The 14,748-nt window shown below is 40.2% G+C and overlaps 1 protein-coding gene across 3 annotated transcripts in view; it reads right to left on the bottom strand.

Moving 5' to 3' along the window:
* Nucleotides 1-932: 932 nt before the first annotated feature.
* The window catches only part of UBE3D (ubiquitin protein ligase E3D), an 82,777-nt gene continuing 68,961 nt past the window's right edge, over nucleotides 933-14,748 (bottom strand). For all 3 annotated transcript variants that reach the window (XM_064447729.1, XM_064447728.1, XM_064447726.1), the window contains one exon: nucleotides 933-2,603. In XM_064447729.1, coding sequence (XP_064303799.1) covers nucleotides 2,583-2,603 — 21 coding nt within the window. In that variant the 3' untranslated portion in view covers nucleotides 933-2,582. The remainder of the gene's footprint in view (nucleotides 2,604-14,748) is intronic.

Genomic DNA, 14,748 nt, shown 5'->3' with positions numbered 1-14,748 from the left:
TGCTCACAGACACACACTCACGCAGCCCGATGCTCAGCTATTCTCTGAGCAACCACCACCTTGGAAGACACCCTTCTCCCCCTTTCTTCCTCTACCCCCAGTTTTCACTGCTGCATGCGATGCTGTATGGTACAGAATATCCCTTTGGCCAATTCAGGTCAGCTGTCCCTCCTGTGTCCCCCCCCTCCTAACTTCTGGCCCACCCTCAGCCTATTCACCGTGGGGAGGTGGGGGCAGAGTGGGAAGTAAAAGAGATGGTTCAACTACAGTCAAAACGTCGGTGTGCTACCAGCACTACCGGAGCCACAACTCCAAACCACAGCACCATACGGGCTGCTGTGAAGAATGTTAACTCCACCCCAGCCAGACCCAGTTCATCAATGTATAGGGTAAAAAAGAGTAAGGAAAAGCTTTAGGGCAGAGGACAAGCTCCTAAAAAGTTTAATGTTTTAAGTATACACACTGGTCTTAGCACTCTCTCAGGATTTGCTTCCTGAGCCCCCTGCAGCACCAACATTGTAGTAACGTGACTGGAGCCATGAGCTCCTACAGGTGAGTGATAGACCAGGCAGGACGGGATTGATTTGTCTTTCATCTCTGGAAGAGTTTTTTTCCCCAAAAAATACTCCCAGTGAAAGGTCTGCACTCGTTCTGGAACCATGTACGTTACCAGAGGCAGATTAACTCTTTATGGCCACAATACCAAATGAGGCAGGACATGACAGAGACCGAACCTCAAGAGCATAAATATTCTCTGACCTAAGATTGCTCCATACATGTAAAACCGTAACAGGAGTCATTTAAATTGGCTAGAAAAGATTTTAAAGTTGGAGTATTTCTGTGTGATATGAATGTCTTCCCTCTGCAGATTGCCCAGTCATATTCTGGGAAGCTGAAACTGTCCCCAAAATTAAGCAGAACAAACAGTAAAGTGATGTAGAAAAGATATTTATTAATAAAATGACTAAACATCAGTACATAGACAAAATATATTTGAGCTCGATAATTTAGTCCCTGAGTAGAAAACTCAGAATACCTTTGTTCTTCCTTCAATTCTGAAAACTGAAATAATTATGGAAAAAAAAGATGATATCCAGACTGGGTGCTGGGAGGCCTCAGCTACTTGTCTTTGGATGTGTAAAACCCAGAGAAGGTCCACACTTTGCAGGGTCACTTCCCATATTATGATAATTTAATGAGTAAAGAGCATGTTAACTTTCCCTGAAATTCAAGAATTTTCAAGAAGTCCTCTAACAAGAATATTCCCTCCAGAATCCATTCTCCCAAAATATAGCTGTTTTCCCAGAAGGCAGCATCTTTTTATTTTAAGAGTTTAAAGATGGACTTTGAAAAAGCCAGCCTACACAAGCAGGCTCTCTTTTTTTTTTTTTTCCTGTTTGGATACATTTTTGTATACATTTTGAGAACACAAGAATTTTCACACTAGGTCAGATGAACCATTCCGGTACCTGACTGATTTGCCAAGAGCAGTTGTTTAAGGAAAACTCCAGATAAGTGAGGCAGATATGGGATAAGACCCTGGAGGGATGAGGGGTGTCCAAGAAAGATGGTTCATGTTAAAGAATCACCTCCTTCTAGCTCAAGAGCAGTCCATCCCAATGAGCAGGAATTGAGGCAAAAATGTCAGGAGGCATCTTTTCTGCTCCTTCACCTATGCATTTATACCATCCTGTTCCCCTGGACAAGGGAAGGCAAAAATTACTGTTAACTAAGTGGGCAACCCACTCTGAAACCAAAAGTGGTAACAGCTTCTGTGTTCCATGGAAATGTGCTATTGCTCCCATGGAAGGCAGCTGAACATCCACAACACAGAACGACAATTTAAAGTAGCTGTATTGACTCGCTACAAGTACCTTTCACCTCCAGCAGTTTCTGCAAAGCCAGCCTTCACACCCATGCTTTTTTTTTGAAGTTGAAGGAATAACTATTCTAAGTAACCACAAAACCTTGGTTCTCCAAAACATTATCACTTTTAATAAATTCTACGTGAGGTATAGGAATACAGAAACTTTCTTCTCTCTCAAGAAAAGTAAACCTTAATGTGGAAACAATATACATGATAAACATATAAGTTTGACAAAACCCAGATTTTATATTTTAAAGCTGCACCTCTACCTTTACCAGAACAAAGAAAGTAAATAAATTACATTAGTATCCATGATGTTAAATATTTTAAAACCTCTCTTTGCTACCAGTTGTGAATTTTCCTCAAGACATATAGGTCACTATCAAACACTGTCTGATAAAGATAGTACTAAGATACACAGATAATTTCTTTTTGGCAATGAAGAGATCGTAACAGTCATCCCAGCTGGATGTGACAGGAGTGACAGGTAAGTCACTCTTAGAATGACATCTAAGAATGTACTGGATGCAAAAGTTAACTCTCTCTGTCTTTGGCTTTGAAACACATCCAGATATGAAGAATAATACACCACACCCCCATTTTGTTTTGTATTGCCAGGGGATTTTTTCCTCGAAGTCATGCCATTGGAAGTTATCTGTACGTTTCTGCTGAAGACGAATTGGAGACTAGTTTTCTACACAGGCATCTGTGTTCTTCACATCTTCAAAAAGGCAACCTGGAAAAGGAAGCAAAACCAATACTGTGATTAGTCTCAACACTGCAGGTAAAACAAAGATGTTTCATTGTATTAACTGAAATTATGTATTATAATCATCCACTCACTTAAAACAATAACACACTAACGTAATGAGAGCGCAGTGGCTATATGCGAGAACAGTGTTACTTTCCCACCACTTTTCTTCCTCATATCTGACTCCTAAAAATTCCCAAGCTTACTCTTATTGCTCAAGCGCTGTACTGCACTTGTTGCTGAACTACGTATCAAACCCCCTTTTTCCCCCCAGAATAAGAAAGCACAGTATTCATCTCATCTAACTTAAAAGGCTATTTGATAGTATTTTTAAAATAGCTTAGATTAAATCTTTGATACATTCCCTGTTTTGCCCAAATATTAGCTTGCTTGAACAGTGCTGTCACTCTAAGTGAAATCCTGATTCCAAAGTCAGGATAAAAAGTCCTGATGAAAAGTCCAAAGTCATAAAGAAAAATGCCTTACATTTTGAAATGTCCAGGAACCAAAATCCTACCCTAGGGGAGAAGACAAATACTTGTATATGATCAGAAGATGGAATTTGATGTACCTCTTCTTTTTAGTGCACTACATGGACTGTCATGTCTAACAGCTATTTAGAGGGAAGGTGATCTATCACATACAAGAGACTCGTAGGATTTCTGGTGTCCCTGCTAGTTTGCCCTTAGTCACATGCATGCAGCAGTTTCCCCTGCATGGTTTTGTTTTCATTTAGCCTCCTTCAGAACCTGCAGGATACTAACTCAGAAAGTTAAATTAGCTGACCGGAAACACAACCACATGCCCATATTCTCATCTGCCAAGGAGATTGCTTCAGATATTCAGTTGGGAACTTTGCTGATCCTGATTGCACGGACAGAAAAAATGATGGACAGATACCATCACAGAAGGACAAAAAAAACCAACCAACCTGAAAAAACCAGACTGTCAGGTTACACAACAGTCCTACTCCATTAAAAATACACACAAAAAAACCCATTTGAGACATAAGCTTCCCCTTTTTTCTCTCCAAGACCTTTCAACAGTCACTTAAGTGAAGATTCAAATTACCATCAATTACCGCTTTGGATTTTCAGAGCTGACCCTCAATCACCAATCTACTTGACACTCTGACTAAAGAATGCATGAAGCATGATCAACCAGAAGGAATTGAATTAAAGCATAAAATATCACTGAGTGTTCAGAACAGAGGGCAAAACAGAGTAAAAAACATTTATTTTGGAGCCTATGCCCAAAGAATATTTAAGAGAGAATTATATGTCTGCTATAGAGGATGCAAAAAATTAAGCAAGTTTTAACGTATCTAAGAGGCTTCTAAAAAAATTATTCATACAAAGGATTCATGTCTAAAATAACAGACTATGAGGCATGAATGGGACATGACAATAGCAATGCTTGGTTAAGAATGGAAAAAATCAAGTGATCTCACTTCCTGAACATCTCTGTTGCTACTCCACCACTAACAGCAGTAACCTCTTAGAAAGCTGCAATGTTATTGCAAGGAAGGGTTTGTACAGATAAGATAACTGAAATCCCCCAAAGCTTCCACATTTCCGAACCATTCTTTCCTTCTTCCAAACTGGCACCAAAACTTAGAAACAAGAATTTTCATGTAGAACATAAAGTTTCAGAAATGTCTGTAGGCAAAGCCGGCCAGCAAACAGCCAGGTGGCCATGGTGGAAGTCTGCCTGCCTTCCCAGGAAAATCTCATCACACTGACATATTCCCACTAAGCTCAATCAGCGTTTTCCAACAGTAAGTTGCTACATCAAAAACATATCTGTCAGCTCAACCGAGGGGTGTTGTAAAAGCTAGAGACTACTCATCATGTAGGGAAATCTATCCACTAGACCAAAGACTCCCACCCTCAAAGACATAAAATGAAAGGAAAATCAATATGCCTGTCACCTTTCTCATTATTTAGTTGCTCAGATGAATAGAGACAGGTGCATAATTAATAGCAAATGTAAAATCTTACCTATGCGGAAGAGTCATAAGTAACACAGGCTAGGGATGAAATCCTGGCACCAATTAAGTCTAAGACAAAACTCACATTGACTTTAACAAGGTGAGAAATTTGTCCTTGCATTGCAAGGAAAAAAAAGAAAAATCAAGAAAAGCAATAACCACCTCAATACACAAGATTCAAAATTTTAAGCAGATATTTCTACCCGAGATTGCAGGCTGCTTTGATACACAGTTTTGAGGTATCATTAGAGTGAATATATTTGTTTAATTTGACTACTTGCTATATTTTATAATGCATGAAATCCACTTTTTCACTCCTTTGAGAAGATTATTTGCAACATAATGTTTCCTTAGACTGCCAGGCTCCCCTACTGCCCAATAAATTGAAGAACATCAAAAGGAATCATTTATCACTGTCTGTATTTATATTTACTACCCATGTGAATGAAAAGAGCACATTAGATCATCCCTGCAGTTGACATAGCCAACAAAAAAAAGGGATAACACATGGAAATAATAAGCTGTTTAAAAAAACACCTGCAACACATGAAGATGTTTGAGAACAAAACCAACTGAAACTAAACCACTTGTGCCGTTCCACCTTATCCAAAGTTCAGTGCGAAACATATAAAATATTTCTTTATTGCAACTGTTTCTGTAGATGCTCTTGGATGTCTAAACAGCAGTAAACCGTATGTTCTACATAATAAATGAATTACTGTAGGTTCGGAAAGTGGGACTAAGTGGTTCTCCCCCAGTTCTCCACCTATTAGGGTACTTTCTCTGCAAGACAGACAACTACTGGCCTCTTCCAGGTCTAGTAGCAACTCTTGCAGCAAAGTCTGCAAATCCAGTATTTCACTGCTACTATTGAACTTTGAAAGAAAAATAATGTGCCAAACAGCCATCGGATCTACAAACTAAGGTTTATCACTAAATTCAGAATAAAAGTCAGTTCTCTAATCAGTTTATTCAAGGATTTTTATTGACCTGTACCTCAGCATGCTGTACCCTTCTTAAAGCACCCAGGATAGCTAATATTAATCCGCCTTTAAGAACTGAATTTTGTACTCTAGCATCCTTACTTCTACAATGGGAAACACTTTTTCATTTTCTCTTAATTATTTCTGAAGATGATAATCTTATTCTATCTCACAGTATCAAGTGCATCTCAGCACTCTACCCCATTAGTTTCCACAGAGTCAGAGGCTGCTAAGACCTCTGGATAATGAACAAACATAAACTTCAAATTTTCAAGCATTTTAAGAGATATGAATACAGAGGGAGCAGCAGAGCACTACAAACATACAAATGATATATCTTACAAAATCGCTTTTTCTGTAAACAATAAAGCAGCAACAACTTTGTAAAAAGCTTTCAGAGCCAGGTTGTGATGTTCAATTCTAGAAGCTGTGCTCTCTTAGCTTTTCCCAGGAAAATGGGAGAGTGCAAAATGTCAAACTGTTAAGCATACTCCAGACTACATGGGAGTGATACTGAGGATCGAGAAAAGCATCCTGACGGAGAGTGTACCTATGTGGTCAAACTTTGCAACAGGTTGCCCAGACAAGTTGTGCAATCTCTGTCTTTTGCATATTCCAAACCTGACCGGAGGCAGCCCGGGCACCCGGCTCTGGCTGACCCTGCTTGAGCAGTGGGGTTGGACGGGGCAGTCTCCAGAGGTGCCCTCCAGCCTCAGCCATCCTGCGACCCTGTGGCAGTTTTGTATGTACACACGCAGAGGCAAGTGAAACAGCAGCACCATTCTGGTGGAAACTCTTTTACTCTAAGCTACGAAAACAGAGACTGGCAATGTTCTTTCCTCGTACGGGAGAAGGTAGTTATGGGGTTATAGGTTTCAGTCTTTCTGGAACTTTCTAATAACATTTTATTTTATAGTGTGTTTCATCAAGCTGTGCCTCAAAGCATTTTCCTGACTTCATACAATAAAAATCTCGGAGAAAACAGCGGGGTAAGGGCATTTCCTAATGAATTAAGCATCCAGTCACAGAGTCAAACACCGAGGAGTAACTGGTGAAAGAGAAGGGTTGTAATTTCAGAAAAATATTTTAAAAGCTATGGAGGACTAATGAACTAGGGAGCCAAAAGACGGTGGTTCCAGATGGCAGAAGCTGCTGGAAAGAAATCTCTTCTACCTAAGTGGTAACACTGGGTGAGCGGACAGAGCAGAATACTGCTGTAGGAGAAGCAGAAACATGACTAGAGGCAGCTAAACAATACATTTTAAAGAAATGTGATCTGCAAATCCAGTGCATACAATCTGTCTTGCGGAGCTGACAACAGACAGAGGAAACACAGCACTAACAGAAAATTATTTTCTCAGCTAAGCAAAGGAAAAGCAGCTCAATCTTTCAATCAACTGCAAGAACCAGAAAAGAAGCCAGATCCTTATTTCAACAAAACAGGAAAACAAGCTGTATGCCAAAAGACGCATTCCCATGTTCCAATACAAACTTTTAAACTGCTCTTATGTTTGTATTCTCTTTAAAAAAGACCAAGTGAATCATGCATAAATAAAGATCCCTGTGTATATCTTTCAAAGCTGAGGACACGAAATTTCTAATACCTATGTCTCTCCCAGGAGCTAAACAAAAGTAGGCAGAAGACATACTATGGAATTTCTCTTCAGTATTAGAGAGGGAATTGTACTTCTGTTTACTCCTGTGTAATTATAAAGGAAAACAGTGGGTTGAAAGTAGTTACATATGCTTCGGCTTCAGCAGAACAAAATGAACCTATTAAACCTACCAAACACCTCCTGAAATATGACTGCTCTGGTTTTGCTTTTCCATTGCACAACAAAGCTCCACAACCAGGCTCAAAATTGAAGCTTAAACGCATAGGAGACATTTTTCTGTTGTCTTCTTTGAACATTACAATTTTTAAACACTACTACATGCAGTTCATAATGTGACGTTGTGTTTTAGAAGAACACAACTTACACGGCTATCTTAAATCATATCTACTGCAAGCGGACAATCTGTGCATAAGCAGTTACCCATGCTTTAATCCTGCACATGTGCTAGTGTGAAATCAGGCATGATTGAATGACTGAAGAGGAAACCTTGATTATACACCAATGAGACTACGGTGTACAATCAACATCAAATGCCGTATTCACTTCCACTCAAGGCTGACAGGTAATCAAGCAATGCCATACCATCCATGTGCGCTGGAAGAGAATCACCTTCCCAAAAAGACATGGACAGCTGTGGACAGACCTCTGCTCCAGATCCAGCTGTGCTGGTGGAAGACAATAACTTCACAGGCTCAACGGTATCCCTCTGCCACAAGCAAGTGTTCTTCTCTCCCCACAAAATGCCATTTCAGGATTTCTATCTAGTGTCTGGTGAAATCAGACTGGTATGCTAAACTCTGGTCTGCCCTAACTGGATTGATTTATCCTAGAACAAGAAAGGGAGGGCTTGCACAAACAATTCTGCTGGGAGATCACAGGGGAGAGACTATGCTCTGGTGGAATCAAGAGTGAAAATCTGAGAATAGTGGTTTTTTTCCACATGTACAGCTGGATTTGGAAGATAACGTATACCCAAAGCCTCAGACCAAAGTCTAATTCACGTACAGATTTGTATTCCCACAAAAGCTACGGCTGGTGCTAAGTGTTATGGTTTAAGCCTTAATAATTACAGCTAGTACAACTGCTTGGGTAGTTGCAATTATAGTGCCATCAAGATGCCCTGTGCATAGAATAAACCTCTACCTTAAAAAAAAGAATCAAAGAAAGTGGTATAAACAAGTTTGTGTAAGTCTAACTGAGCCTATATGTAAACCCCAACCCATATTTAATAATGCACTGCTACAAATAAAGCGACGCTGTGCATAAACAAGTAGAGAAGGCCATCATCCTGCCTGATACATTTCTCACTCCTGTAAAATACAGATCAAGGAGTGGGAGGATTAAAGCATCTGCACCACGTCTAGGTCCCAGCTCTATAAATATCTGATTTCTGATTTCTGATAAACTCTGCTCAAAGTTTGGTGTTCCCACAGCTGCTGACAAGGGATAGAGGAGCCAAAGGAATACTGCCTTCTCCGAGGTACAACGGTGCTCCTCCCATTCCTGCACCACCACTAGAAGGAGCAGTGTCTTATAGCTGTTACCACCCTGTGGATTAGCAACTATTGGCAATGGCTGATTATAAATAGCCACATTAAACTTAACGAGTTCGCCTGCCTAACCATACTGCACAGCTTACAGACTCGCTCTCACCTAACAGTCAGGGACCAAGTCCACTGATGCACAAATAACCTGTTCCAGAAATACGTTTTCGCACCAGTGTAAATGAACGGACACAAAGCAGATGGCATTAGATGAGCAGAGACATGAGAGAACATTAACTGCTATATTTACACTCACCCCCACTGAATCCACAGACCCATAAAAAAGCAGCTGTCTTTCCAGATTGAATGCTACCAGGCTGTTGCATATTACCGCTCTTACCAATACTACCTCTGAGGCTGCTCCTGGGAAGTGGAAAGGCATTTTTAGAAGAAATTGGAGAGGAAGGCATTGTATTTACTACTATAAGAATGAGAGGAGCCAGAGAAGTCCCTGCCTTGACGGTGCAGGATTTACTTGCCTTAAGATGGTCCCCTGGTAGCCTGCAAACTCCCGCTGTACTCCAGCTGCAAAGCTGCCCTCTGTTACACCAATGTTCAATTCTCTTTTTTCTATACTTCAGGCTCTGAAGCTGAGCATTACAACACTGTGTGCCTGTTTCCCCTATGCCACAGAGGACATGTAAGTAGACTTGGCTGCTGTAATATCCCCTCCAGAGCCAATCAATGGCAGCCACTTATCACAACACATCAAAAATAATTGTTCCAGGTTCTCTCAGATAGGGAAAGTTCCCCAACACACTTTAAACACCATGCAGTAAGAAGTCTGTTTTTGAGTATGCATCAGAACATGAAAAAGTTTTATATAATTACCCTTCTTGGGCATTTTTGGGCTAAGCAAACCAAGGAACCACTAGCCTGTGCTCATAGTAGCAGAACTTCACACCACTAGGCTGTTAAGTCTTAAATACTGTACTATGGAAAACAAAAAATTTCCAACAAAAATACCACTACAGGAATATGAGTCCCTTGAAAAGGGGGACCGTACAACACTACGGATTGACTGAATAGATACAGTTGGACAAGCAGAGTTTAAAATATTTAATCAAATAAGAAGCAAAAATCCAAGGTCAGTATAAAAGCCTTCATGACTATCACTATTATGCTTGAATTCCAACGGAGACAGAAACTAAAATATATCTCTCACAGCCAAAGACAGCAGCACCGTGCTGCACAGGACTATGTGGTAATGGCAATAATGAAGACAACAGAAGCACAGGTTGTGGAACTATGTTATCCTGACAAGCTAAAACCCTGCAAATTGGGTTGAAGGATAAGGGCATGTGGAATGGCAGCTTTGCAATCTGACCCACTAACCCCTGTGGGGCTCAGATTTGGGTGTGGAGGAGAGGACATTTTGTGAAGGACTCTCACCTCCCTCACTCCACAAGAGGTCAAGGTCTTTCTTCAGCATATGTATCTGCAAGGAATTTCCCATCTCAGATCTCAAAGGGAAGTTGTTTCAAGCCGCTCTAACATCTTACAGGAAACATTTTTGGTCAGTGCTACACTACTGCAGAAGCAGAGGAACACAGGTGGCAATGAAAGCCACAGAGAACTTGGCTTCAGTAGACCTACCATCTAAATAGCCAAATTCCCTGGCACTTCCAGGAGAAGGCTGGGGAAAGGCAAGTCCTCTCCTGTACAATGTAAAAGGCACTGTAGATCTGTGGGCTTTCCACTCTTCATTGCAGGAAGAAACTTATTAGAGGAACATTGTTCTGATAAATCACCACCTTTTTCTGTCCAAGCTGGGGAATATATAACATATAACCAAAACAACTAAGCAGAAAGAGAACTAGATTCCTTTCATTCAATTGCTGGTGGAACTAATTGTAACCAAAGCAAAGATTTATTTTTTTAAATACCATTTATCAATCTGGTAATGCACCTTCAGGATTTATGAAATAAACCCATCTATAAATCAGCATGCATTCTTTCAACTAATCCTTCCTAAAAGTATTAATTTCTTATAAGAATGAAGCTGGATTTGAAATATGACAGATAAATGAGGAAAAGCAAGAGATTCCTCTGAAGTCCCAGGCTGTGCACGTGCACTGCAAGCTATCTCTTTGCTAGTGTAACAGTTGCATGCTGAAGCTTGCCCAAGGTTTAGAGGGAAAACTATAAGCAGCTGGAAAAACAGCAGAAAATAATTCTCTGCATGTTTTTATTTGATATGAAGACAAATTTTTTTTAAAAAAAATTAGATCAAGCAGTTCTTTCTGTGAAAAAAAGAAAAGGTTTTTTGGATTGGTCTTTTTCAGGTTAAGTTGAGAATGCTATTAATCTTTTGTTTCTTTACATCTAGATAAAAAAAGCCCCAAAACTTCATGGCTTTATTTTGTCTTTTGCCACGCCTTCCTCCTTAGCCTATACTACTTTGATTTCCACTGCAGATGTTACTTCTTGTGGTACCCAGCACTAAGACAGGCACAGAAAAACAGCAGTATTATTTACCTTTGTTAGCGTTACATACAGTTTCTCTCTTGAATGCAAAGCACAGTGGAGGATGGAACTCAGTACTAATGTTGCATTGCAATTACTGATCCAAAGCGAACCAGGCTATGAAATCCACAGAATTTAGGATTTTTTTTAGTCAACACTAGATGATGTTTGGTCTTCACTGTAGTAATTACCACACCGAACTTCACACTAATCAGGCAATCCAAGCAGCACATATTTTTCTGCATCAAGGGGTTTTAAACTGCTGTAGAAAAGACGTTTGTGTAAGCACATACATGTATGGGCAGTTGGGAGACACACATTAATCTGAAACAAACAAGGCACTGCAAGCTGCTGTGTCAATTTACAGCATGCTAGCTACATCCTAAAGCTAGAGACATGTGAAAAAATTAATTCTTGGCACACCAAACTGGAACATATGATGCAGCTCCTGAAAACTTTTTAGCCTTGCCAAAAGGTGTTGCACAAGGCTGAATTAGAGCAGGTCGTGTTTGCCACCCTCTCAAAGACAGGCATTCCAACGCACAGCTCGCCGTTTCACACCTTCACACGCGCAGCCTGCTGTCACAGCAGGATTTGCTCCACGCTAATTCCCTGAGAGTCATGTCAGCCTAAGGCTCTGTTGTGTTTCTGCAGTTTTTATACCACGACCTTTCTTTGCGCTCTTGGGAACCTGTTTCAACTGACCAGTATCAACAACACCCAAGTGTGGCTGTGTCTTCCTCAGAACGGGAAAGGAGTGACACACTGCTTCTGCTGTGGTATCCAGCAACCGCACCTCTTGTAGTATTGCAGCAATGAGAAAAAGAATGAAAAAAAGCCCTGAACAAGGTACTATGCATAGTCTGATGTCTTTTAAAAGAAAGGTCTAGATAGAGAGATACATGGATTTATTTTGTTGACCACAAAGCAAGTAAATTGTACCTAATTCCAGGGGGAATAAATAGGGCCACTAAGCAGCAACATAATCTCTCTTGAATGGTATCATCAAATCACCCCTCTCAAAAGTAAGCTGATAAGGTATGGTGCATGTCAGATGTGAGACTGGAGATCAGTCAGCACACTATGCACTAATTTCTTTGATGAGATGCTGGCTTACCCAGATGTGCGATGTTCTGGTCATTTGCATGGCTGCTGCTCTCAGTTAGATGCTCTTTGGTGGTATTCTCTGCAACATAATTTATGAAGTGTCGTATCTCAGCAAAATACCCTGTTACTGTATTCCAATCCTATTATGACTTAGGAGAGGGAAGCGCTAACAAATGTGGAAGAGAAGCACTGGTTTTAGGTCTTTACTACACAGTAACACGCTCAGCTGGATTCTAGGCTGGCAAATGTATCCTTCCTCTCCTTCTCCTGTCCCTTTAGTCATGAAGTATTGTAGCAAACTCTTAAAACAGGAAGATGATTTTCAAGTGCTGCATCATCTAAACCAGAAAAATGAACAACATAATTTCCTATTACCATCTTATTTTTCCAGCTCAAATGATCCCTTCACCATAAACTAACATTTTCTCTATTATTCCCTAATATTGAACCATTCACCACATGAACTCAGATCTTCTTGCTCCTATTTTTAACCACTACCCCTAATATTTTTCTCCTCACACCAATCAATCCTTCTCCCCTAAACCCACACAATACACCTTCAGCCAGGGTTTTCATCCTGTGCTACGGCTCATATACTACAGCAGGAGACAAAGTCCCCACGCAGTCTTGCTCACACTGTTTCCCTAGGAAAAGCAGATTACTACAAAAATAATTGTTTCCCAGCTGCAGCAGCAGACAGAATCTGCAAGCCAGAATCCCCTTCAGGGCCTGGCTGGAGATGCCTATTTCTTGCTTGTGTTTCCTGTCTTTTTCTCCCCCCCACCCCCCCATAGGAGAAAAAATAGCAGGCTAAGATTATTTCAGTTTTAGAAGCAATGTGGTGGAAACCTAAAGTGGAACAAGGAACCGAACTGGAAACATAAGGAGGAAGGAGAAAAAAGCAGCATCTCTTGCTAAAAACTGAAGTGTAGACAAGCATTCACACTAAACAAAACAGATACATAATTGGTGCGGTGCATTATCAAGGCTATCATACAAATACCAACTAAAACGTGATTTGGATTTCCCTCACGCTCTCCACAACTCTCAGTGTAATAGCAATACAGTTACCTGCAGGATTCAGCATTGGCAAGACACCAGAGCCATTTAGATACTAATGTTGTAGGTCAATGCATTTTTAAATTTTAATTTAATGAAAATCAATCTCTTTTTTGTCCAAAATTAGCTACCCGTTAAAAGTCTGTTTGAGGCCACTCGTAAGATTACCTTCCCATCTCTTACACCAAGATGCTATAGAAAACCCAAAAGGCAGGTAAAACTGACTGAAAAACTACAGAGCAGCATGAGAGGTCACCTGCTCTGTCTCCAAATTGACTATCAGGAAAAGCTATATTAAAAGCTTTTGTGGTAAAGTGCTTTAAAAACCAGAGAGACAACAAAGAAAGAAGCCAACCACTTCTGCTTAATACTCCACCTGCTGATGGCCAGGTGGGAGAAGTTCCAGTCTATTTTTGCTTTTGTCTCCAAACTGTGTTTCATTTATATCCAAACCCAAAATCTGCCAAGACCTGACAACTAAGAAATGGTCTACTGTCTTCATGTCCTGCAATGTTTAAAGTTAGCAATGCCACAGAAACCCATACACAGACGTAAACTGGGTTTGTAAGAGTCTCCCTTAGCAAAATGCTACACGAGCACAGCACATCGTGATGTAATATTGAAACTGCTGGGATATATTGTCACATGCAATGTTGTCACAGTGTAAGACATGGCCATCTCCTGTGTGCACATCCATTTCTGAATATATGAAACCCAAACGCTACCTGAAGTACCATTTGAAACATCAAGAAGATGGGGGGAGCAGAGGGAGCATGACATAGAATGGATGCATTAGAGGACAACAGAAATAAGTGGTATCTTTTCATGAGACCTTTTTGGTTACATGCTCACATTTACATGCAATTAACATAGTCCAAACAGTCAATCTACTATAACTCAAAAGAATGAGGTAGAGGAGACTAAAGTAGGAATGTGGCACTATTAAGTAACACTTTGAAACTAGATAGTTTGAACAGGTGTCTTCATTGGGTTATCTTTTTGAAAACTTTCTGGGAAAAAAGCAAGTTTGAAAAATTAGCTGCTTAAATTCTCTCTTTGCTTCCTGGCAGTTAAAACTGGAATGAGAATAAATACCTCTCTGCATGAGGTATGAGGATTAATTTGTTTGTGTATATAAATGGATATGTAAGTATCAACTACTATTTTATTTTTAACGCCTTATTGGGACTACTGCATTCCTACCCCAGAGTTCAGCTTTTGGCAAGAGATTAGGATTGAGTTAAAGTGGGAACAGGTGTTTGGAAGATGATATGGCTGTAATAAAAGCACTAACAAAGAAGATGAAGGAAAAAATAATTTAATCATGGCATTCATTTGTACCCTGTAAAATAGAGAGATACACCC

This window comes from Phalacrocorax carbo, chromosome 3 (genome assembly GCF_963921805.1).
Source record: "Phalacrocorax carbo chromosome 3, bPhaCar2.1, whole genome shotgun sequence".
Lineage (NCBI taxonomy): Eukaryota > Metazoa > Chordata > Aves > Suliformes > Phalacrocoracidae > Phalacrocorax > Phalacrocorax carbo.
The sequence above is the reverse complement of the archived record's forward strand: the minus strand, read 5'-3'. Positions and strand labels throughout refer to the sequence as shown.